The sequence below is a fragment of the Seriola aureovittata genome, chromosome 21, assembly GCF_021018895.1.
Source record: "Seriola aureovittata isolate HTS-2021-v1 ecotype China chromosome 21, ASM2101889v1, whole genome shotgun sequence".
In the NCBI taxonomy this organism is placed as follows: domain Eukaryota; kingdom Metazoa; phylum Chordata; class Actinopteri; order Carangiformes; family Carangidae; genus Seriola; species Seriola aureovittata.
In genome coordinates this window covers 2,786,456-2,809,811 of record NC_079384.1, presented here as the reverse complement: position 1 = coordinate 2,809,811, position 23,356 = coordinate 2,786,456, and the positions used below count along the sequence as shown (strand labels likewise).

The window sequence follows — 23,356 nt, the reverse complement described above, 5'->3', positions numbered from 1 at the left end:
CACCGCTGCCATTTCAGATCCCGAGGAACATAAGCGGGGCCTGTGCAGATACGATCTGCGCGGCGGAGAGCACGCGCCGCCATACGCAGCGCCCGAGTGAGTTTCATCTGCAGAAACACTGAGACGAGAAATTCACATAAACTGGAGGAGACGCAACAAAACATGCTCTGTTGGCTGCGTGGACCACTCCACTCTGCACAATAATGACAGTTTGTGTATGAACAACATCTATGTGTGACTGAGTACAAGCTTAAACACACATGTGCCTCCCCCTTCCTCCTCCTCCCCCTTCCTCCTCCTCCCCCTTCCTCCTCCTCCTCCCTGAGCGTCTGAAGTGTCTCTCCATGTGGGAATGTGGCTTCACTTCAGGCTCCCACATCTGCCCAAACCAAAACAATGTCTCCCAAATAAAGATACGGTCCACAGCCCCCGCCGCTCTCTCTCTCTCTCTCTCTCTCTCTCTCTCTCTCTCTCTCTCTCCCCCCTTCCCCTCCCTGCCTCTCCCTCCAAGGACTGTTTCATTCTTTCTCTCCTCCTCCTCCTCCTCCTCCATTCACTCCAGCTCCGTCCTGCCGTATCTGAACACATTCCTGTCTCTGGGTCTGGCAGTTTGCAGCCAGGCGTGCATGTGCGAAATTTCTCCCCGGCTGTATTTCTCACATGAAGACTAAACGCCCGCTGGGTGATCCCAGAGGGTCGGGAGCTCTCGGCCCACATTCACAACTCTTGGGTCAGTGTTACAGTCTCCACCGAGGCCCGTCGGTAACCGTGGTGATGAGATGTGGCTCAAGAGTGTGTGTGTGGGAGTCTGTTTGTAAGCATGGCCTTGTTTTGTGTGGGTCACCGGAGAGATGTTGTTGTTCTTTGTGTTGATAATGTTTTCTCCCTGGAGAAGTGTAAAATCATCCAAAAAAGCTTTCACAGCAACAAGAGTCAATAAAATACACCTCAAAACTAAAGGTTTTATAAGCTGAACGACTTAAAGTTCCTCCAGACATGTTTTTAAAATCCTCTGCTGTGACTAATATTTAGTTTAACATTGTTTTCTGACATAAAAAGCTCATCTCCTCTTACTTCCTGATTGATAAACCTGGCCTTAAGCCCCGCCAGCCACCTGCTGGCTCCAGGTGGACAGGTGAAAGAGCAGAGAGTATCAAGATGGTTAGAGGAGGAAACATCAGAGAGACTCAGCCACATTTTTGATCCTCAGATCCTCGGACCCAGACTCAGATGAGGAGTCTGTTGAGACCAGAACCAGAGACTAGCAGACGCATCAGAACTGTTAGCACAGTTAGCATCTTTTATTTGTTTATGTTGTTTGTTAGCTTGTAGCTGGCAGTGGCTGGCACTGTGTTCGTGGTTGTGCTAATGCTAGCTCTCTCTCTCTGTACTGACAAGGTTTCAGATGTATTTAGCCCTTAGCTAAGTTTTGCTATTGCTACATACCCAACATTAGCTTCAACAGCTGTTTACTTACAAGTGTAGAAGCTAGCATCAAACTCTGTCCCTTTACTCACCAAGAGCTGTCTCCAGAGGTGGAAAGAAACCCTCTTGTCTTCTATTTCCATCACGTCTTTTCTTCTACTGAAGTTAGCATGCTAACCAGTTAGCTCCAGTGCGGCACTTTCCGATAACGAGTCACTGTAGCATCCAGCGTTTACGACCACTCACAAGTCAAATGTAGTGATTATGCCACAATCCAGCAAGTTATAAATAACTCAACATTTTAATTTATTTATTTGTTTGATTGTCTGATAGGGTCAATGCCTGTTAATGAACATCAGTATAAAATACACAATGTAAAGTTGGATCGTAGCAAAAATGCTAATTTAGATCCTTAGCCCCTGGGCAGGTAACATAAAACCGTTAAACATTACAAATCATGATACACTACTACAAATATAAAGTACACAAATAAAAAGACAAATACATTTTACTACATTATATGATATATTATGCATTTAAACCTAAGATTCAAATTTTCACATCCAAACGTAAACGTATTTGGATATAAAAGTTAAGTAAAAAATAAGACATGGCCAGCACATATAAAGTGATTATTGGGCAGCTGTGTGTGTTTTCGCTCAGACAGTCCTGTCAGCAGTTGTGCATGAACTTCCTGGTAACCCACAGTGGGCAGAAATGACAGTGTTGCCCTAGAAAGAGAAGGTGGAGGTATTTATGAGTGAATAATAGGAAACAGACACTTCCCTCGTCTGTCACACCTCTGTTCCCATGGTCCTCTGACACTGTGAGGTGGGCGATGGATGTACTTTGTTACTGTTTCAGCAGAAACTCCAGGCTCTCTGTCTGCATCATCATGAAGAAGGCTTTGTGTTTGTGGCCGTGTGTTTGCTGGTGGCTGTTTACAGATCTGCATGTATACAGCTGGAGTTTGTTTGGTTTCTCTTCAAGACGCTCACCATGTATACAGTATACACAAGCATGGTGCTGTTATGTTTCCAGGAAGGAGTAACCAGAGAGAAGTGAGGACACAGATTAGCTTTTCTGGGAGGAATTAACATCTAAAACTAAGACCTAAGCATGATGAAAGAGATTTTCAACCATTTTATATTTAGTCATAGTCATAGTGAGTGATCATAGAGTCATAAATCTGTGGCTTGCTGTCTATTCTGACTTGTGTGTCATCACTGGACTGTAAAGGTTTTGTGGTGGAATGGCCGTTACTTAACTGAGCGAGTATAAACAAAACTAGAAAACAAAAACATTTCCTGGAAATAAATCGACTAAATCAATCAACTAAATAGGATCCATCTTTAGTCAATTAATACATTAAAAACAATCACTAAACAGATATATAAACTGAGTGTCTGGTCTTGATTGTCTTCTGCTACGTCGCACTGCACAGGAATATACTATACACTACACTGGTTTTCAATGGAACATAAATTTCAGAGGCATCTGTATAACAATGGCACTGTATTTCATGTTTATTTATGATACGTCGCCTCGGCAGCATGTATGTACAGAACAATAAGGGGCCAAGGATGGAGCCTTGAGGCACGCCACAAATCAGAGGGGCCACGGAAGCCATATTTAATCCAGATAGAGTGATCCAAGGTGTCAAATCCAGAGAGTTAGAATCAGCAGCATCAGCAGAAAGTTGAAATTGAAATGAAATGTCAAAAATATCATTAGTATTCATAAAAGGAATCAATTCTAAGTAAACAGTCTTCTCCAAAATTCCCAAAAAAATGGTAATTCGGATTTTTCTTTTTAAATCAGCAGGGTGATGGCTTAGTTTCTTAAGAAGTAGGTGCAGTAGTGCTGGCTTAAGGCAGGAGGGAACACAGCCATTTACACAGCTGTTTACAATCATTAGAACAGTGGGACCGACATTGTTAAAAATCTCTTAGAAAAAATCTGGCAGGCATAAAATCTGAAGGACTCGATGAGGCTTTAATTTGGCTTTGTGTCATGTACTTAAAGTGGCTTCAAGTTGTTGAGCAAGGCCTTATGAAATCTATCAGCAGAGTTTTTTTTGAGGACGTGAAGAAATATAAGTAACCACTGTCGGAGCAGGAGGAGGAAGGAGGGACTATTTGATCAGACACACATGAGCCTTGCAGTGATCAACACTATCAAAAATAAAACCGGAGGACTGAACAATACCCAGGGTGTGTGTGGGGCCTTGAACTGAAAGAGGAACCAGAGGGGCAGAAAATATGAGTGTTGAAATCAACTTGAGTCAAAATAAAAGCAGAAAGATCAGAGAATTCCTGAGTAAAACCACAGTTAGATTTTGGAAGTCTGTAGCTTAAAACACAAAGTAATGGGTCTTTGCCATTTATGACAAAACAAAGTGATTCAAATGTGGAGAAGTTTCCAAGTGAGAACAAGGGAACATTTAAAAGTTCTCTGTGAAACAGCCAGTCCACCTCCACGAAAATAATTAAAACCAGGAGGACATGCTTCACTTACCTGGACGTAACCACGTCTCAGTGAGCATAAATAGATCTAACTGCTTAGATACTATGAAATCATGATCTGGCATTTAACGGCACAAACACTTACACTGGGAAGACAGAGGTGGAGCAGGAGGCATGAGGTGAGGCAGGAAGGTTGGCAGGGATTAAGTTATTAACCACGCCATGCATTTGCCATGCGGTGGGTCTTTGTTAATGGAAACGACAGGAATAGCCCTCACAGGTGCCGCAGGATGATGTCATCGTTGGAGACAATTTTCTAATGTTTGTAGAAAGCCTAATCCTAATTAAAATCAAAGTTATGAACATAACCAGAACTGTTTGAGTTGGTCCATTTACAAGAGTCCAGAGTGTAGAGGCTGAACTACAGTAACACGTCACTGTGGTGATGCAGCAGAAACAGTGCAGATGAAGATAATGTTGGTTCTGCAACTTAGTTTAAGATTAGGCTTCAATCCTCTCTCCATGTCGTCAGATTTAACTTCATAGAAGATTCAAGCATGTATAAACAAATTTTGATTTTAAACAATAATTCAGCAGCAACTATTTTCTATGTGAAGATGTAGTAGTAGTAATGGAGTTTCTCCGGTCTGTGTTTTGGTAGCAAAGTATAGTATAAAATCCTGGTCGGCCCGTGGACTGTCAAAGCTGTCCATGAAGTTTTTTACCAGCTCCATCAGTGTCTTTATCGGCTCTGTCAGTGTCAGTCTTGTGGCTGGTCCCAGTGGATCGGTCCAAGACTGAATTTCTGTCCCAGTCCGACCGTGGAGCCAATTCTGGTCTGGTTCTACAGAGAGGAGAACCTTACGAGCTGCTAAAGGCTCCAACTGGACTCAGAACTGGTTCTTCTTTTCCTCCATTTGTCAGTAACTCGATGGTTCATAATGTCAAATGTCTGTTTTCATCAGTGGCGGTTACAGTAAACATGATAACGTTAGCTAACTTGTTGATGAATGTGTTCGGCAAATGCTGCTATTGCTAGCTGGCTAACTGTCAGCATTACTGTGGAGCATATCACAGCAATGCTAACGTGGGCTAATGGTTGTTGGTGGATTGTTTTTGTTGGCTCTCGTTCACACAGTAACTTTATTCAGTTGTGTTTCATGAAGGGAGGGGTGGAGATACTGTGGCCGACGAAGCGTTAGTTTTGGTCTGAGGTGCTGGTGCTCTAGTGCGACATCTAGTGGCAGAGACAATCATTCACCGGACCTTTAACAACAAGGGAACCTACGGTTAGCGTCAAACAGCTAGTTGCTGCAGTAATAACTATCCAGAGTTGTACAGCTGTGTGTCAGTGTTTTGAGGTAAAACTTAAAATACATATTCTCTTACTCCAACTGGACTTCCTGGATTTTATTGTCTCACCAGTAACTGAACATGAACTGAAACATTGTGGTTTTGTGGTCAGAGCTCTTGTCCTGTATAAAACTATGTAAAAATGAGGCCTCTCAGGTTCAGGTTCAGGACTCTGTCTTTTCAGCTGGACATTGAACAGCTGTTCTGACAGACCTTGACCCCTGCAGACTCCCGTCCTCCCAGATCCACATTTTTCCACAGGGGTTACGAGAGGTCAAGTTCAGCTTACACACAAGAGACGAAGCAAAAACTCTTTTCCACACGTACCTACAACACACACACACACAGACACACACACACACACACACACACACACCCTGTCACAAGTCAGGAGGCGGTGAGTCATCGGACCTCTGAGTGGACAGCTGAGCGTGAGTCCTGTCCAATAATCCGGTCTGTTGAAACTCTGGACTGAGGCTGCAGGTCCGTCCTCCTCCACACAGACAGTGAGTGGGTGACAGTTGCATCGGATGACTCACCTTTTTCAGGACAGTCAGTGTGTGTGTTGATGGATCTATTACTCAGTCTGAAAATCTGTGTGAAAGACTCAGTTTTCAGTTGTTGCTCAATCCTGAAAACTGCTCATAATCCACATTGCTAAAAATAATTGTTTCTCTGACGTCAGTGGGAAAATTTCCTACGTCAGGTTGTTATAGCAAGAGAAGGATTTTTTTAATTAACATAATACTCACGTTATATTTATGTATAATGAATTTCTCCTAGGGGATAAATAAAGTATCTATCTAAACTCATTTAACATGTTATAGGATCCTTTGATTTGTTTTTTTATTCATCTTTTCTACCTTTCCCGAAGTCGGTTTTTCAAAGTGAGCATCCTGCTTCGCTTGTGTGTCGCCTGTTGTTTAGCAACTTATTTAAAATAAAACATATTTTCACTAGAGGTCAGATAAAGCCCTGTGTTTGAACTTCCTTAAAAGTCTATGAAGTAGGAACAAGCAGAGTTGTTGCTGTTAAAATCCAGGTGAAGAGCAAACGACGGACTTTACTACATTGTTATTCTCCAACTGACCTGAGAGAAAAGAAAAAAAACAAAACAGGCTGGCTATTTATTTCAAGGCATTTTCCAGGGGAATTGAACAAATTATTCTCAGTTTTCCAGGCAGGGAGCCAGTGTCACTGAAATAGAGAGACCATGAGGTATTTTGTTTTCCATAATAAGGAACGCTGCCTGAGTTTGAGGGTGTGTGGGAAAAGTCTGTAATCTGAGGAAGAAAACACTGGGATCTGTTTATAATACCAGGAGGGCCGGTGTAGTATTTGGTACCACTGCTTTTTTTCACAAATATTTGACTTACTACAGTTCCTCTTTAACAAATGTCAACTTTAATTAAAGGAGAATCTAAATATCCTCATCTGTTTTACCAGTTTAAAAAGCAGAGATTTGGCTCCACAGTTTATTTTACTTTTGAAACGCAGTGTGTTTGTATTTTAGGTTTGTTAAACTAATTTTAAAGTTTTTATTTTATTTTATTTAGACTTTTATTTTCACCTGGAGGTTCCACAAGAAGCTGTAAACATGACATATGACATACACTGACATATGATCTTGTAAAGTTGTTATCATTAACATATGTTAGCAAACAGTTTCTTATGTATACATGCGGCAGACAGAGAGCCTGTGTCTTTCTCTCCTGTGTTTATCAGCTGGTTTCTAACGTTGCTAGTTGCTAACTAGCAGCTAACCTTTGTCCGACTGCTGTTTGCTGCTAACAGGTAGAATTTAGTGGGTCTTTTTTTTTGTTTTACTGAGCTTCCTTCTGCTGAAAGAAACAGGGTTAGTGAGAGCGTCTGAAAACCACAGCAGTTAGCTAAAGGACATTAAAACAGCTGAGGTTCATCACTGTGAGGGATCTGCTGTCATTCTTTGCATTTTTATTGTAAAAATATTGATTAGAATTTTAAAAAAAACCTCTGTTTCCTCTTTATTTAAATATTTAAATGTAAATAATCGAAGAAAATTGTAGTTACATGAATGTAAGTTTAACTATTGGCCTCTGTGACAGTATTAAAAGAACAAGTAAAAATGAGTGATGGCTGAATTCCATTTAGCTGCTTCTCGGTCATGACTCACCGGGACACAGAAACTTTAGCTACAGCAACATTACTTTAACGCTTAGTTATAAAGTTTACCTTTGTATAGTTTTCTCAAGAAGCTAACTTTGTTAGCGACTTAGCAGGGCTTAGTATGAACCATCCAATCAGCGACAGAGCTCGTCTACCTACCTCCCCGAACATTTCCAGTAGAAGATGTTGTGTTTTCTGCTTTGTGGTTGTGGTTCCTGGTTTGTTGTGTGTTTTGTCAGCTGTTGTTGTGATTTGCACTTGAGGGCCACCGTATTCTTCACTTTCTGGCTGAGAGTTAGATGAGAAGATCAATAAAACTCATGTTTGTGCAGAAAATATGTAGCTGGAGCTAGCAGTCGGTTAGCTTAGCTTAGTGTAAAGCATGGAAACAGTAGAAACGGCTAACCTGACTGAAGGCACAGCATCTCTGAAGCTCACTTATCACCTCTGTGAAAAAATAAACTTCATGTGAAGTACAAGAGGCAGGAGGAAGAAATGACACATTGATCCTCATTTAGAATCTGATGTTGACGTTTTAATTAAAGCAGTTTACTGGTAAAAATAACATTTCTCTTCATGTTCTCGGCGACAGCTCTAGTGACTAATACGTGTCGAACTAAAAGTTCATCTCTGGTTCTGCTGCACGGACACGTAGCGAGCGTCACAGACAGCAGCAGTGACTCGTGGTCTCTCCTCGGTCCTCATGAATCCCTGTGCTCTCTGCCCGAGGCTCTTCTGGCATCCTGTGAATGTGGAGCCAAAGGCAGTCTGGGGTTTAGAAGGTTAACCATCTGGAATGGTGCATTATTTAACGTTGCATATGCCGAGACAAGCTGGCTCGGAGATTCGTCACACTTCCCACCACCAAGGTGCTCCCATTCTCTCACTCACGCCGGATTTTATTTCGGCGTGTGACGGGGGCCGTCAGATCAAACTCCTGTTGGGGAGGCTCAGTCGAAGCTCTGCTCGGTTTCCAGACTCTCTGAGATCTGTGGATGATTTTAAGAGAAAGAGGATTCAGAGGAAATATCTGATTCTGTATCTGAAGTGTTTTCATGTGCAGGATTTTTTTACATATTATCTGTGTCCTTCTGACCACTCCCATCTGTTTCTGCTGAGCTCAGAGAAAAACAATACTGTGGTATCATTTCACTGCTGTTGAACATGGGACAGAACAACAGCATGTCTGAGGGAAGCTGGCAGGAAGGCAACCAGGAAGTGTCTTCGGTTACTGCAGCACATGGTAGCTATAGGGTTGCATGATGCGATGGTGATACTGTTTCCAGCACTGCATATTAATAATAATAATAATAATAACTTTATTTATATATTATACAAAGTGCTGCTCAAACATAAAAACAAAACAATAAAAGACAAAGAGACAAGAGGCAACGTGTCGATTAGAAAGGCAAGTATAACAGGGAGAATTACAAATACATATTTTAAAACAATAAAATCAATAAAACAGCCAAAAGAAAAAAAAACCAAAGATAAAATCATTGAAATCAAGAATTAAAAGCTGCTTTATAAAAGTAATGTTTTGAGTAGTGTTTCAAACTGGGGCCTGATCTCTTCACCTTTAGTTTTTCAGGCGAGACTTTGGGACAGTGTCGCCCGAGGATCTCAGGCAGAGCGTCTCCTCATCTCCCGCTCCGTCCTGTGTTCATCCACCGAACACTGAAAACAAATCGTTGCTCTTGCTGCATCTGTATCTGCATCTGTATCTGTGGCCTGTTAGTGGCACCGACGTGTTCCTCTGTCAGAACGTGAACACGTGACCCTGAGACGACTCAGAGTCTCTCTCTCTCTCATGTCGCCTTGTTTATCCAGTGTTAACATCCACGGCCTCTTCTCATTACTGCAGGAAATTACTGGAGTATTTAAGCAAATCCGCTTTTCAAAGGCACATGAAGGACAAAAATCAGTGACCACCAAGACCATGAAAGAGAAAACATGACTGTGATGATGTGAGACTGTAATTATATGCAGTCATAAGTCACTGTGGGTCGACATGGATTCATACTCTCCGGTCTGAGAGCTCTGGGTTTGTTCCCTTCTTCTCTTCCAGGGAAGCAGTTACATGTAATGACTTCATTCTCCGAGGTGATGCAGCTTTAAATCCAGGGACAGTTTGTTCTTAAATCAATACTCCTGCCTGATTACCACTAAAAATGGCCGATGAGATAGTAAATATTTATGAGGAGATGTTCATTGGTGTGTGGCAGCAGCTAATGATAATAAATAGCAGCTCTGTTTCTCCACACCCACCTGGACTCGAACCGTTTCCACTGAGGCCTCCTGGGACTTTCACTTTCACCGATGCTGTTTCCTCATCCCCAAATTTCCAGCTAAACTGACTCAGAGCACACGGGTTGGATTTGAAACAACAAATACTTGGTTCTGGGTTTTAACCTTTTATCTGATGTTCAAATGCGTCATCAATCAAACTTTTGCTGAGCTCTGCCGCTGTTAGTTACTGCTGCTATTCTCTAGAAGTCTGAGACTCTCCCTTCAGCTGTAGCTAGTTTATTGATTAAGCTAACATTAGCTCCATTTACGGGCTGAAAACTGCAGAGGCCATACTCACAAATATGTTTTTATTCCGTTATCTTGTGACGACGGAAGAATTATCTTGTTATCTCGAGGTAACGGGATGAAATAATATTTGCAAGTTTGACCTTTCTCAGCTTCCGTAGAAAACTCATATATATATATATATATATATATATATATATATATATATATATATATACATTTGTTTATCATTTAATATAGTTATAATGCGTAATTATATTTATGTTTCAGGTGGGTTTTTTTTTTATATATAATTGTATTATTGTATTTTATATTTCAGGTATAAGTGATGCTGCCACTAAAGTTTTATTTGTCACATTTATTTGTGAAATGGATGATTGGGATTCTGCAGCAGTGACAATTGGACAATTAATTTTTTTTGTGTAACTTACCTCTGTTTTATGATGTTTTTGTTTTTTTAATTCCCCTTTTTCTTTCTGTAAAGCACTTTGTAACTTTGTTAGGAAAAGTGCTAAATAAATAAAGTTTATTATTATTACAATACAGTTATACGTATAATAAAAAAGATGACTAGGCAGTTATTGTCTTTGGAAGACATGCTGTGTCATGTTTCTGGTAGAAAGCTAGTTAGCCGGACGTGCTAACATTTTCATCTGATGTTAGAGAAGACGAACACACAGTCCGTTGTTTCTGGTTTTGGAAAGACCAGATAAAAAAACACTTCCCTCGATAATCTATAAATGTCCGGTTTGTCTCTTCCTGGATCCATGCAGAGAAATCCAAACCTCTCTCCATAGCTACGGTTGTGAGGCTGTGATTGGATGAGACGTAGTGAACGGTCAGTTGTTTGCTCCGAAGCTTCTCCTACTGTATCCTACTGAGTGCATCCAGCCTGCAGACACTGGATCGAGTTTCCTTGCGGATACTAAAAAAACAAACTCTTCTAGATGCTTGAATGACTTGGCATGGAGCCAAGAACCGAACTGGAATTTCATCTGGCTCCAAACTGCATCTCCGAAGTGTGTTACAATGCTCTCAGCCTGTTATTCTCCTGCTAATCAGGAGCAGATGTGCCGACATGCTCTCCCATGTTCCTCAGCTGAATGTTGTGTGCACACACGAGGACTCTGAAGGTCTTGGTCTCGCTCCAGACTGCGGAGCTGCACCAGTTTGTTGTGCTCAGTGTGCTCTGCTATGATGTCATTGGTTGCTGGTTGTGAAATACTTGAGGAAATGAGAACCTCATTGAACCCGAGCTGAGCGCTGCACATTTCTCCTGGTGAACCCAGATCAGCTGTGGTTTGATTTTTGTTTTTTTTTATCTTCTTGTATCTGTTGTCTCCAGAAATCAACTCCAGTTAGGACAGATCCTCCAGAGATAAATCTTTGTCGTCCTTTGATTCACCCTCACGATTATTAACACTAACTAATGTGTTTTATTTCTTTTTCTGTCCCGACAGAGGACGGCGTCCCTGAGTCAGCTTCCTGTGGAGGACCTCAAAGACCCCCTGCCTCCTCACTGGAGATGCTACATGTCTCCACAAGGGCGGCGATACTACGTCAACACAACAAGCAACGGTAAAGAGACAATTTGTGTTCACGATATCAATCAGAGTGTCTTACGTTGTTCGCAGCTGGAGCCCAGGACGTCGTTCGTCCAGCTGAGCAACTCCCACACTAAAACATTCCTGCAAATCGCTCATAAATTCAGGATTATCCTCCACGTTCAGGTGCAAACGTCCGAATTAAGCTGAAAAAGAAAATGTTAGAAACTACAGATGAGACAGCTGGAAATCGAGCTAGCTTCAGAGACAATACCCTGCCGTCACCACAAGAGGGCAGCAAATTACACGATGAATACAAAGAGGCGTCAGATCCTTTATGGGACAAACAGACGTCGGATGTAAGGAGAGAGATGAGAGAAGGAGAGGCACCATTAAAAATATGCAGAATTAGCTGTTAGCAGCTCCTGTTAGCAGTGTAACCATCACTGTGTCACTGTGGGTTTAAAGCTGGTAGACCACTGGCAGGTACCTGACCCTTTTACCTGAAGTGTCTCAGCCTCAATACTCTGGTCCGTCTCTGTCAGGGACCAGACTTCACTGGATAAAGGGACAAGGATCAGAACTTTCTTTAGGAGCAGTTTGACGTATACATAACATACATTTTACAGTTTTAATTTGTCACTTTGCACTGAACCATGTTCCCCAACAACATCATCAAGAGTGTTTTTTATAGTTGTGGCTTGTGTTTATGTTGAAATCGACGCCTGAGCAGGTTCATCAGTCCGTACATGAGTTTAACGAACGCACAGAGAGAGACAGAGGGCGCAGCGGAGCTGATGCTGCCTTGTTTCTGTCAGCACAATCACCGCTCAGCGTCTCCCTGAGCACACAGGTTTATTATCTGCAGACAGATACCAGAGAGCAACACAGGCTGCGTTCACTGTCCCCGGCTGAGCTCACCATAAAAGCTGACTGATGGTGCTAATATCTGGCCTTGGCATGGCGGTAACTCTCCTGTGCCTTTGACTTGGGAATGTAATAAAGGTGAGAGAGTGCAGGTCTGTGCTCAGCAGGCGTGCAGACAGCGGGCGACACTGGGCCTCAGACAGGAGCGTGTTCGTGTTCACACCACCGAGTCTTTTCTTATTCGGTATCAGAGTTTTATCGAAGAGGGGAAACATCTCTCCTGAGTTAATGTGTTTTCACAGTTAGCAAGCTTGTTAGCTCAGTCGCTAACGGGACGAGAAAAGCTGCGAAACCACGTGATTCAGCATGAACTCAAAGCTAAACTGCACTACCGTTGGTAACCATGGTAACACATACACATACTACAAGCCAGGGGTTTTCCCCTCATTCAATAGAAAGTGAAACTCTTCGTGGGCTCAGTGAAAGTAAAGTGCTGCCCCGACGCACTGATGATGCAGGATGACATCACCGAAGTCACCTGTCAGCCCCATGTGACCTCAGTTGTACGGCTCTTTGGTTTGTTTGTGGTGTTAAATGTTAAACGCCTGAGTCGGTACGTGGTGAGCGGTTCTCTCTGTGAACCTGTTTCCTCCATGTAGCTGAGAGTGTGGTTAGCAGTAACTTAAGAGAGTAACCAGCTCCACATTAGAGCTGTTCTCGTCCTGTCCGTCTCTGATCGTGGTCGCAGTGGTCGGGTCGTGGCCATGAGAAGGAGCTAAATTTAGCCGGCTGCTCCACCCAAGCACAAGACCAGGGGAGTCACTCCTCCTCTTCCTCCTCTCTGTCTCTATTTCGATTCGATCAGATGCTAAACACGCTAATGTCAAAAAACTCTACACTTCTCACCACCTTCTAATGTTTATTAAAGTTTACTTTAAGAGTGAAGAGAAGTTAAAAACTTTCTGTCCCTCCCCCAGTGGTCTACACTTTACTCCTGTGGGGATGCGACAGGGTTCGGAGGCTCGTCTTCAGCAGTGAAGCAGATTATGTTCCAGTCAGAAATGACAAGAGGAACAAAAGAGCTCCACGATGTTTCCTAAGACAGAAAATTATAAATTTTTCATCGTTTTTTTTTTTTGTTGTTGCATGTAATAAATCTGTATCTGAGTCTCAGTTTGAAAGCAGTATTGTTGCTGCAGTGTTGTGAAACTGTCCTCTGAGGACACAGAATACCTCCAGGACTTTCTTTGCTTCTGCGTCTTTGCTGCACGACGAGTAAATGAAAGCTTCGAGTGCTCGGTCCTAACACACACACACACACACACACACACACACACACACACACACACACACACACACACACACGCACTACAGGCCTGCAGCTCTTTCAAATTCACCACCACAGTAACTGTTTCCAAACAAACCCATCTGATAACATTTTCCCTCAAACAATTGGTATTTATAGCATCTCTGCTATTTTTGCTGCACCTCCCTTTCGTTACACTAAAGTTCATTTAGATTTGATACCATCCTGTGTGTGTGTGTGTGTGTGTGTGTGTGTGTGTGTTTTTGTGTTTCTGCATCGCCATAGTAACAGCAGTGTGCGTGGGTGAGGGCTGAATGTCCTTGTGTCAGGGCTTGTGTTTTTTTTTTCTTGCTTTTCCTTCCTGTGTTGCTGGGTGCAGCGGCGCTGGGTGCTGCGGTTTGCACCAGTCGCCTCCTAAGACTCTCCACTCGTCCCAGTCTGACCAGTAAGCTGCTCCATGAACACACAGACCGAATACTCACCAGGCTCAGCACACACACTGGAGATTTACTGCAGACAGACAGCCCTCTCACTTTCCAGGAATTTTTGAATGACGTCTGCTTAGTACTGAAGTATAAAGAAACTTTTTCACTCATGAAATTAAATTAAATCCATCTGAAATTAAATTGCATATGTATGTTTACAGTTGTGCCCTGTAAATTACTTCATCTTCTTCAAATCAGCGTATCAAAACGCAGAAATGTATATTTAGAGTTTATACAGCTAGAAAAGCTCATGTGAACTAAGGTGGATTTTTTTTTTACCTGCACTAGCTTGAAAGCTACTGTGGAAAACAAGCAATGGTCATGTGTGAATGTGTTTGGCTGGAGCACAGCAGCAGGACCACAACAGGTCTTGGGGCTTTCAGGGTTTTCCCAAACTTCTCGTGGGACTCGTCACGATGAAGCTGGAACCTCCCGCTGTGTTTAGAGTCGGTTGTTACCAGCAACAAAGATGTATTTTTCCCGTGCAGAGAAGCAAGCGTTAGCATTAGCCCCGCTGATAAGAAGAAGGTGAGCATTGAGGTACAGAGAGCAGCATGGGAAATTTAGGTGTTCTATTTACTTTCCGCACCTGGCCGGATTCCTTGTTTTTCTATCGGCCGGGCAGGTGTCCATCGCAGCACGGTGCAAGCCACTGGAAATAATGGGTTTCAGAGCACTGTTCTGTCTGAAAGCCTCATCTGTCACTGACTGAGTGATCAAGTTCTTTCAAAAACAAAAAAAACAGTTTTGACAACTTAGTGCCTTTGATGCCAAATTAACAAACTTTTCAGGCACCGTTTTTAGCTCTCAGAGACAAATCTAGTGACTTTTTGGACAAAGTTTAGCTGGTGTGAGGTAAAGCCTTCCCTCTGATGACACATCGTCAGTAAATCCAGCTGAGATCACAGCTCAGTCTTTGTCTTTAATTTATGTGTTTGACTTTGTGAGACGACGGTCCAGACGTGTACTAAGTTTGACCCAGTCTTGTTGACAGTGTATGTTGGTTCCCCTGTCGGCTCAGCTGTCAATCAAACACTGTCCCGCCCACTCAGAGGACTGGAAGATAAAAGAGCATTTCTGAAAGAAAAGGATTAACAATACATTTGAAAATATTTTTGACTGTAAAATCAAATGAGTTGACCTGAGAAGACCAGGGAGTGAGGCGGTGACTTCTGCTTCTTCCTTGTTTGTCTCATCGCTAAGAGACAAGATCCTTTAAAACCCCGTCTGTCTCGGGTCTTTCCTCTGCGGGACGATACAGAGTGAATGAGCCGCTTTGATTGATAAAAACCAGAGACAGGAGGCAGTTAATGCATCAGGGACCAGTGTCATATGGTTGTGAATAAATTATAGCAGTGTCAGAGCTAACTAGGCCACTTCTCCCTCTCGCTGTTCAGAACCAACGATGTCGTGCATCACTCGTGGCGTATACCGACGCGGGGTTGGTTTAGGCTTTTTCGAGCCCCCGTCTCCTGTTGTCGGCCTCTCTCACTCTGCTGACTCTGAACCAGCGATGGAGGCTAAATGAACATGCGGTCGTGTTTGCCTCTGGGGAATCAGCAAAAGCATTAATTGATGCTTTTATGCTCCATGAAAGACCCAATCCTCCTGCTGTCAGTAGATGCCACGTACTGTTATTGATAAACGTGAATTCACATCATTAGGATCCGTGACGAGCCTGAAAGGAACGGATGCACCAATCCGCCGATTTATAAAAGTGAGCTGAATCGGGTTCTTGGTCCTCAATCAGGACTATCAGAGCCATTCAGAGGAGCGTTGCTCCTGCTGCATCGCTGTATCTGGAGGTATGAATCTGGCAGGTGACAACACTGATCTGTCATTTGTATAAAACCCAGTTTGACAGAGCTGATCTGCAATTTGCATTTCAAGAGGCTGTTGCCTAGAAACTCAACCTGTTCCACCCGGTTGTCAAACACTATAGTAAACATGTAGGATTTCTCACCTCAGACAAACACTGACTTGTAAAGAAAAGATATTGGATGATCAGTTTGTTTTTTTTTTAAATCTTGTTTTGACTGCCATCCCTCTGGCACAATAAAAAAAAACTATTTCCCTGAGCTAAGTAGATTACTCTGTATTTTTCCTGCCTTATATTTCTCACAGTATCGATTTGTTTACGACGAGCTAACGCAGAGAAATCGAGGCATTTAGGGGGCAGTGAGTAAAGCCTCTGCTCTGGTGTCGTACATCAAACGTGAGGGCACAGCCACTCTCCATAAGCCTGCTGCCAGTTATCCTCTCCATGCGTGACATCTGAGCTGATGGGCTTGGCTCCGTTGTCTCCTCTGCTGAGCAGCAGCAGATCGAGCAGAGCCAGCCAGAGAGACTCAAATGAAATCAGAGCTCTTTACATGTCCGTGCCTTTTTCTCTCTGTGCTGACAGTAAAGGGCTAATTGAGCTCAGAGCTGTGGTGAGAGTGGACGTAGGGGAGTAAAAAAAAAATCAAAGAGAGGCCTATTATATTAGGGGTTTTTGTCGGCCATGCTTTCTGTATCCTCGCCCTCTTTACCAGCAGAGGTGAAACGGGGGCAGATGATGGAGAAGTGTCACTGTCTCTGTGGAGCTCAGTTCAAATAAATCTCTACTTTTATTTGGCGTAAATTTTGCAACTGTTGTATTAAGTTTCTGCAAAACACAACAGGTGGTTGAATAAAAAATAATGTGGCGGAGGGGGTTGTTGTGGGTCTCAGTGATCCTGGGAGCCATGTTGTCTCCCAAGGCAAATTGATTCCAGGGCGGAGGCGTCCTGACCACATCCCCAAACCACCTCAACTGGCTCCTTTCAACATGAAGGGGCAACGATTTTACTCCGAAACCCCTGGACTTCTATACAACATCAGAATAAATCAGGCCTTACCTGACTCACTACACCACCAAGGACGTGGTTATTTCTCCCCTCGACTGCTGCAATGCACTTCTGACAGCGAGACCCTCGCAGATGGTCTGGAATGCAGCAGCCTGTCTGGTCTTCAATCAGCCCAAAAGGTCACATGTCACTCTGCTTCTCATTGACCTCCACCGGCTCCCGCATGGCCGCCTGAATCAAATTCAAGTCACTAATGCTGCTTTCAGAGTCGCTTCTGGGTCTGCACCATCCACTCGAGCTCAAATCATTCAGCCTCATGCTCCTCCTCGCCCTCTGATGAAGACTCATCTCTTCTTCCCGACACCTTTTAACTCCCTACAATGTCTAACTAGCTCTTACTATGAGTTTTCACTGCACCTCTTCACCTGGTCTCCTTCGCTTGTTGTGTCTCCCACAGCTTCTGTGTTGACGAAAAATTATCATCAGACTCGCTACTGATTAAAAATAACAAATAAAATGGACTCAAAATGCCATCTGTGAGGCTCATCGTCACTTTCACTGTGAGACAAGTTTGTTTCTGGTTTAACTGCTGACTGCAACAAGTGCCAAGTTAGCAACCGTGGAAGGAATCACTTCCTATTGATGCCCACAAATACACTGTAGTTCCAGCACTGTCAAACAAAAAGAACATGACAGTTGGTATTTCTCTGTTAATGTCGTTGTTGTTTTTCCCCTTTCTCCTGAACGCTCCGTCAGAGACGACATGGGAGAGACCGTCCAGTGTACCCGGGACCCCCAAAGCCTCGATCCGACACAAGAACTCCCTGCCAGCAGGTACCGAAAATCCTCCTCCGTCTGAACTCTGTCACTTACACTTCCTCAAGTCTTGGTGCCTGAGGGCGGTGAATTCTCCTCAACCTCCACGGAGGCACAAAGCACCCACTCATGCACACCACTCATACACACAGACACTTCCTGTAACTAATTTTATCTGTAGCCTCGGCTGCAGAACTGAGGCCTCCTCTGTCTTTTTTCCTGGCCCTGGCCCTGAAGACAAACAGAGGAGACATTAAGGTTTGTGGGATGTTTCCTGCTCTTAAGTGTTTAAATGCTGGGAGCAGCCGTCATTCATCAGCATCACTTCTATCACAGACGACCACTCAGTTTCACCTCAAACCAAACAGCAAAGTCTCTCACACATACTGAGGTGCTTTCAATTGGAAAGTCACTGTAGAAGATCTGGAAAATGCTCGTGTTGTTGTTTAAACAATAATTTATAAGATTTTCACTTAAGTCGAGGATCTTGTTGCACCAACTGTTCGGAAGTTGATTAAAATTAAAATGGATTCCACCACATTAACACATAGTAACTGTTGTGTAGCTACATTGCGTTGAGTTGCTCATCATCACTTACACGTTGCCTTATGGGCAACATAATGTTAGATGTGTTGTGTTACGTTACATTGTGTTACGTTGTGTTATGTTACGTTACGTTGCGCTACATTACGTTGCGCTACATTACGTTGCGTTACATTACATTGCGTTACTTTACGTTACTTTACGTTACGTTACTTTACGTTACGTTACTTTACGTTGCGCTACCTTATGTTGCGCTACTTTACGTTGCGTTACATTTTGTTGGTTGCATTTTAGCAACTCCGGTTCCCTCGTCCTGAAGTCTCTGGTTCTGTTTTATATTTAACTTTTGCGGAGGGAACCCGGGCGCTAACTTCATCATCTCTGCAGCACTCTTGATGTTCACTCAATAAACATTAAACCAAGTGACGGGACAAAGCTGTTCAGGTTCATTTAACTCCTTTCCCTGTGGAAAATGATTCTACTGCCTCTGGTTGTTTGAGGTGACGCTAACATCTTCTTTTTATCCATCACCAAGAACATTAAGTAAGAGCGTTCACAGCTGGTGACGCGAAGCAAAAATCCTCGTTAGGTTTGTGATCTGCGTAAATCCTGACGCCACTTTCAGACAGCTGCTGTTCCACCAGGTTCTGTTTCTGTACATGTCTGTACTTTATGTTCCCAGGGTTTACTGTCTAAATTCAACAAAGATAATGAGTATTTACAGTTCCCTTCATGATCTTAACAAAGATAAAGTAGCTTCCAGTTACCAAGAACTTCATAGAACTTTATGATTAATTTATATATAGCTGGTGCAATCGAAGCCGGGTCTCTGTTTATGACTGTCTGTGCTCCGTTCAAAGGCGTTAACGAAAAGACAGTTCAGCACCGACCCGGTTCTAAAGATAGCTGAGTAAATTCCTCCTGGATCAGCACAAGAAATAATGACACTTCTTTCTTTATCTTTCCATCTCTCTCTCTCTCATTCGTTTCTCCAGTCAATGGATTTCACTCAGGTGGGAGTCCGTTGCATCATGTGGAGCATTCGCACAACAGTCTGGTGAGGAAGAGCAGCGCAGAGCCACAGGTAAGGGCCGTTAACTGACTGTTGTTTCTGCCTGTTCCCTCGACAACGTGATACACATCCAGCCTGTGAGCATGAACTGTGCCTGAAAGTCTCCGCTGAGCTGTCGACATCACAGCGCTTCCCCTTTTTTTAATTCCTCTGCGCCGGCGACGGTCAGAGTCCGAGAGAGTCGTGGAGATGATATCTCAGTAATGCCTTCGCAGAACTTCTTCAAATTTGACAGAAACATTCACTAAAACTCGAAGATGAACTGACTAGATTTTGCTGGTCAAAGGTCAAAGGTCAAAGGCTCGCGATGACCTCACAGAACACGGTTCTAGCCTCTTGAATGTGGTGTCTGTGGTTAATTTGTTTAGATTTGGCACAAACATTCACTTGAACTCCAAGATGAACTGATTAGATTTAACTCAAATGTCCATGAGGAGAAGATGAAGCGATGATTTTTAAATATCCAAATGGTCAAAGGTCAACTTCACTGTGACGTCATAATGTTCTGCAAAAACACTTCTGGTCATTATTCAACACGGTAACTCAGAGATTGTGACCATGTTTCCTGCAGCTCTCCTGGTCGGTGGAGGAAACAACCAGGTGATTCTAGTTTTAATCGTCATTTAATCAGAGAAAACATGATTTAATGGTATTTATTTAACAAGCCTGGGAGGGTGGGGAGTGGCGCTCTCACAGTCTGCATCAGACTTTGACTTCTGAAAGGAGAAAATGATAAACATGCAAATAGGAACTGATACTTCTCTCCTTATAACTTTATTATCTATGTGTGAAGGTTTGTTGTGAAGTCAGTTATAATGGAAAACTAAGAAAAGAAACCTTTACACAAGCAGTTGAAAACCAACGGACGTCATCACGACATCACACTCACATCATCTTCCTCTGTCAGTCTGGATCTTCAGCTTCGCTCGGCCTGATAGTATGACTCAGTTCTCTGATGTATACGAGTCTGAGGACACCTCCACAGTGAGAGTCACAGATGCTGCTCTGTTGGCGCCAAAAAAAAACATCAGAAGAAGAAGAAGAAGAACCGTGTTTTATATGGCTGCGCCCGAACTGAACTGAAATCAGAGCGTCTCTCGGCGTCTGTAGCGGAGCCAGTGGCGGAGCCTGGACCGGCCTGTGAGCCGCCGGGCTGATGCATCATTTGGTTCATGCAGCTTCAATCACACTCACCTTCACCGCACCTGTGTTTTCACTTCCTGCATCGTAAGAATGAAACTGTAGAAGGACACTTCACCTCTTATAGCATCATCGTACAGTCACAGATAATAACCCAGAGATGTTATAATGACATATCACATGATTCCCCCCCCCCATCATCATTAATGGAGGGGCTGGTGGCAGTTAGAGCAGATTAATTCCTCCTACAGTATCTGCTCTCTTGATCATAATTAACCAGGCAGCCGAGGCACAGTTACTCAGGATCCACCCACCACTTATTCACTCAGTCTCCTCATTTCTCTGCCCTCATGCATGTTACACTCATGTGCATACACACACACACACACACACACACACACACACACACACACACACACACACACACAGCCATTCAAAAAATATAATCACACTCATGATACTGGCTCCGGAAAGGTCTCGTTCCCTTGAGTCCGGGACAGCAGGTGTAAAGTTCCCCTCTGCTTTTCATCCCATTTTATATTTATAAGTTTTATTTTTCTTAATTTTGTGTCCTCTACACACACAACACACACACACACACACACAACACACACACACACACACACACACACTGTAAATGACTCTATTCTAAGCTTAAGTGTTGGAAATCACACACACAATACACCCACCCTCACACAAAGAGAGAGAAAGCCAACCATGCTTTGCTTTGCTCTGCAGAACTATCCTCCCTACTCTGCACAGCAACACACACACACACACACACACACACACACACACACACACACACACACACACACACACACCAACAACAACAGCAGCAGCAGCAGCAGCAGCAGAGCGAGCACCAGACAGACGCTAACAGCGCTCGCCAGGAAAACAACTGTGTTTGTGTGCGTGTGCGAGTGACAGTGTGTGTGTGTGGAGCAGTCATGTCTGACACAGAGGACGGAGGTTTTGACGGAGCGTCCTTCTCTCTGCAGAGTCCGGGATCCACGTCGCCCACCAGGAAGCAGAACAAGGAGACCACGGTAACGGTGAGTAGAGCAACTCGGGGGGGGGGGGGACTCTTAACTAACACTGAACTCACCTCAGCTCCCTACAGGAGCCCTGAAGCACCAGGTCGAGGGGTGTGTGTGTGTGTGTGTGTGTGTGTGTGTGTGTGTGTGTGTATGTGTGTGTGTGTGTGTGTGTGTGTGTGGGGTGGTGGTGGCTGAACTGATTTTCCCTCAAGTTTATGGTGATATAGAAAATACAGACTCCAGTAAACTATAGGTGTTGGTGCGTGTGTCAGCTTCCATAGCAGCCATTGTGACAGAGCCACACTTGATACCAAATTAGGTCAAGGGACTTCAGTGACCCTTTTCCTTTGTAACATAATGAGTTTACGATGATAACGATGGCAGATTTACTGCGTTTGAATCAGCAGGTCCTTAAATTCCTTGAATTTCATTTCTGATTTTCAGCCGACAACTTCATCAGCTCCAGCTAGCGTAACGTTCACTCTGAGAGTTGGCTGGATACGAACTTTATTTATTTTAAAAACTGACTGTTTTTAAAATGATCTGTGTTGCTTACACACATGATGTAGTGTTGACAGACAAAAGCTGATTTGTTGGTTCCAGCTAGCGACTGTTGATGTTTTCTCACTGGCATATTTTCCCAGCTGTATGTTGTTGATAATGTTGAATATCGCGATATTTCCTGCCACAATATTTTTCGTTGTACTTTATTTTATTTCATTTTTCATTTGTTTTGCAGTTTTGTACAGTCTGTCCCGCGGCCCTCATCTCACTGCTTTACTGGCATGTGACAAATAAAACTTATACCTGAAAAATTAAATACAATAATATCATTATATTATAAAAAATTATAAAATATTATATTAATAATAAAATAATTCCCCTGCAATAATATCCGTATAAATCGTAGATATCGTCTATGCCTAGTTTATACTGTAGCTAATGTTAGCTTTGTGAGTTGGTTGGGGTCTGGGGTCTCCTTTAGGGGGTTCCTGGGGTCCCCTGCAAAAAGGGGAATGATTTATTTTCACTATATTTCCATCAATAAGTCACAATGACAACTAATTTGTGTCACTTTAGGTCCATGATGTGATAAAGTTTGAGATCCACTGAGGTAGAAAAGACTGATGTTGATGTTGCAGCTTCATGTCCGTGAAGAAGATACGGACATGAAGGAGCAACAGCTAATTAGCCGTAGCATTATAGCACATTACTGTGGGGAAAAACACACTGAGGCAAACAACGCAAAGGTTAGATTGATGTTAAATTGTTTTCATGGTTTCAGTTTTGACTTCAGTTTTGCTAAAGTAACAAGTTTGACTGAAGTTGCTGGAGTTTAAAATCTGATGAAGAGCAGGACAGAGCTGCTGCTGCTAACGCTAAGCTAAACTCTGACAGCAGCGTCCAGTACCAGCTCACACACATGCTAACGTTTTGCCTCGGAAATTAGGGCTGGGTGATTAAATGTATCTGGATATTTTGAAATCTCCTCTAAAGCACTTAAATAAATGTGCGATTTAACCCTTTGATGCATAAAATCTGATGATTCTCGTCCCTGCGACATTTTATCTGCATTAAAATGTTCATGTTTACTGTTTATTCATCAGTGGTTTCTGTTAGAACGAGTTTAAATTTGTAAAAAAAAAGGGGGCAATCACAAGTTCAGTTTGGAGGAATCCAGTGTTTGTTAGTGTTGAGCCGAGATCGGACTCACTGTTGGGACGAGGGGTTTAATGAAAGGTCAGTTGTTGACTTAAGGTCACGAATTCAAACAAACTAATCCCGTCATTGG

General features: G+C 43.1%; 1 protein-coding gene and 1 long non-coding RNA gene across 2 annotated transcripts in view; one reads left to right on the top strand and one right to left on the bottom strand.

Moving 5' to 3' along the window:
- The window catches only part of LOC130162129 (growth arrest-specific protein 7-like), a 63,873-nt gene that overhangs the window by 6,906 nt on the left and 33,611 nt on the right, over positions 1-23,356 (top strand). Inside the window, exons 2-5 of the mRNA XM_056365705.1 lie at positions 11,384-11,501; positions 17,710-17,787; positions 19,308-19,396; positions 21,526-21,579. Coding sequence (XP_056221680.1) covers positions 11,384-11,501; positions 17,710-17,787; positions 19,308-19,396; positions 21,526-21,579 — 339 coding nt within the window. The remainder of the gene's footprint in view (positions 1-11,383; positions 11,502-17,709; positions 17,788-19,307; positions 19,397-21,525; positions 21,580-23,356) is intronic.
- Positions 7,923-17,701, bottom strand: LOC130162130 (uncharacterized). Its single transcript, XR_008826239.1, has 3 exons — positions 17,005-17,701; positions 15,267-15,370; positions 7,923-8,377 (listed from the first exon to the last, which is right to left on the bottom strand). It is a non-coding gene; the product is annotated as an uncharacterized LOC130162130 (long non-coding RNA).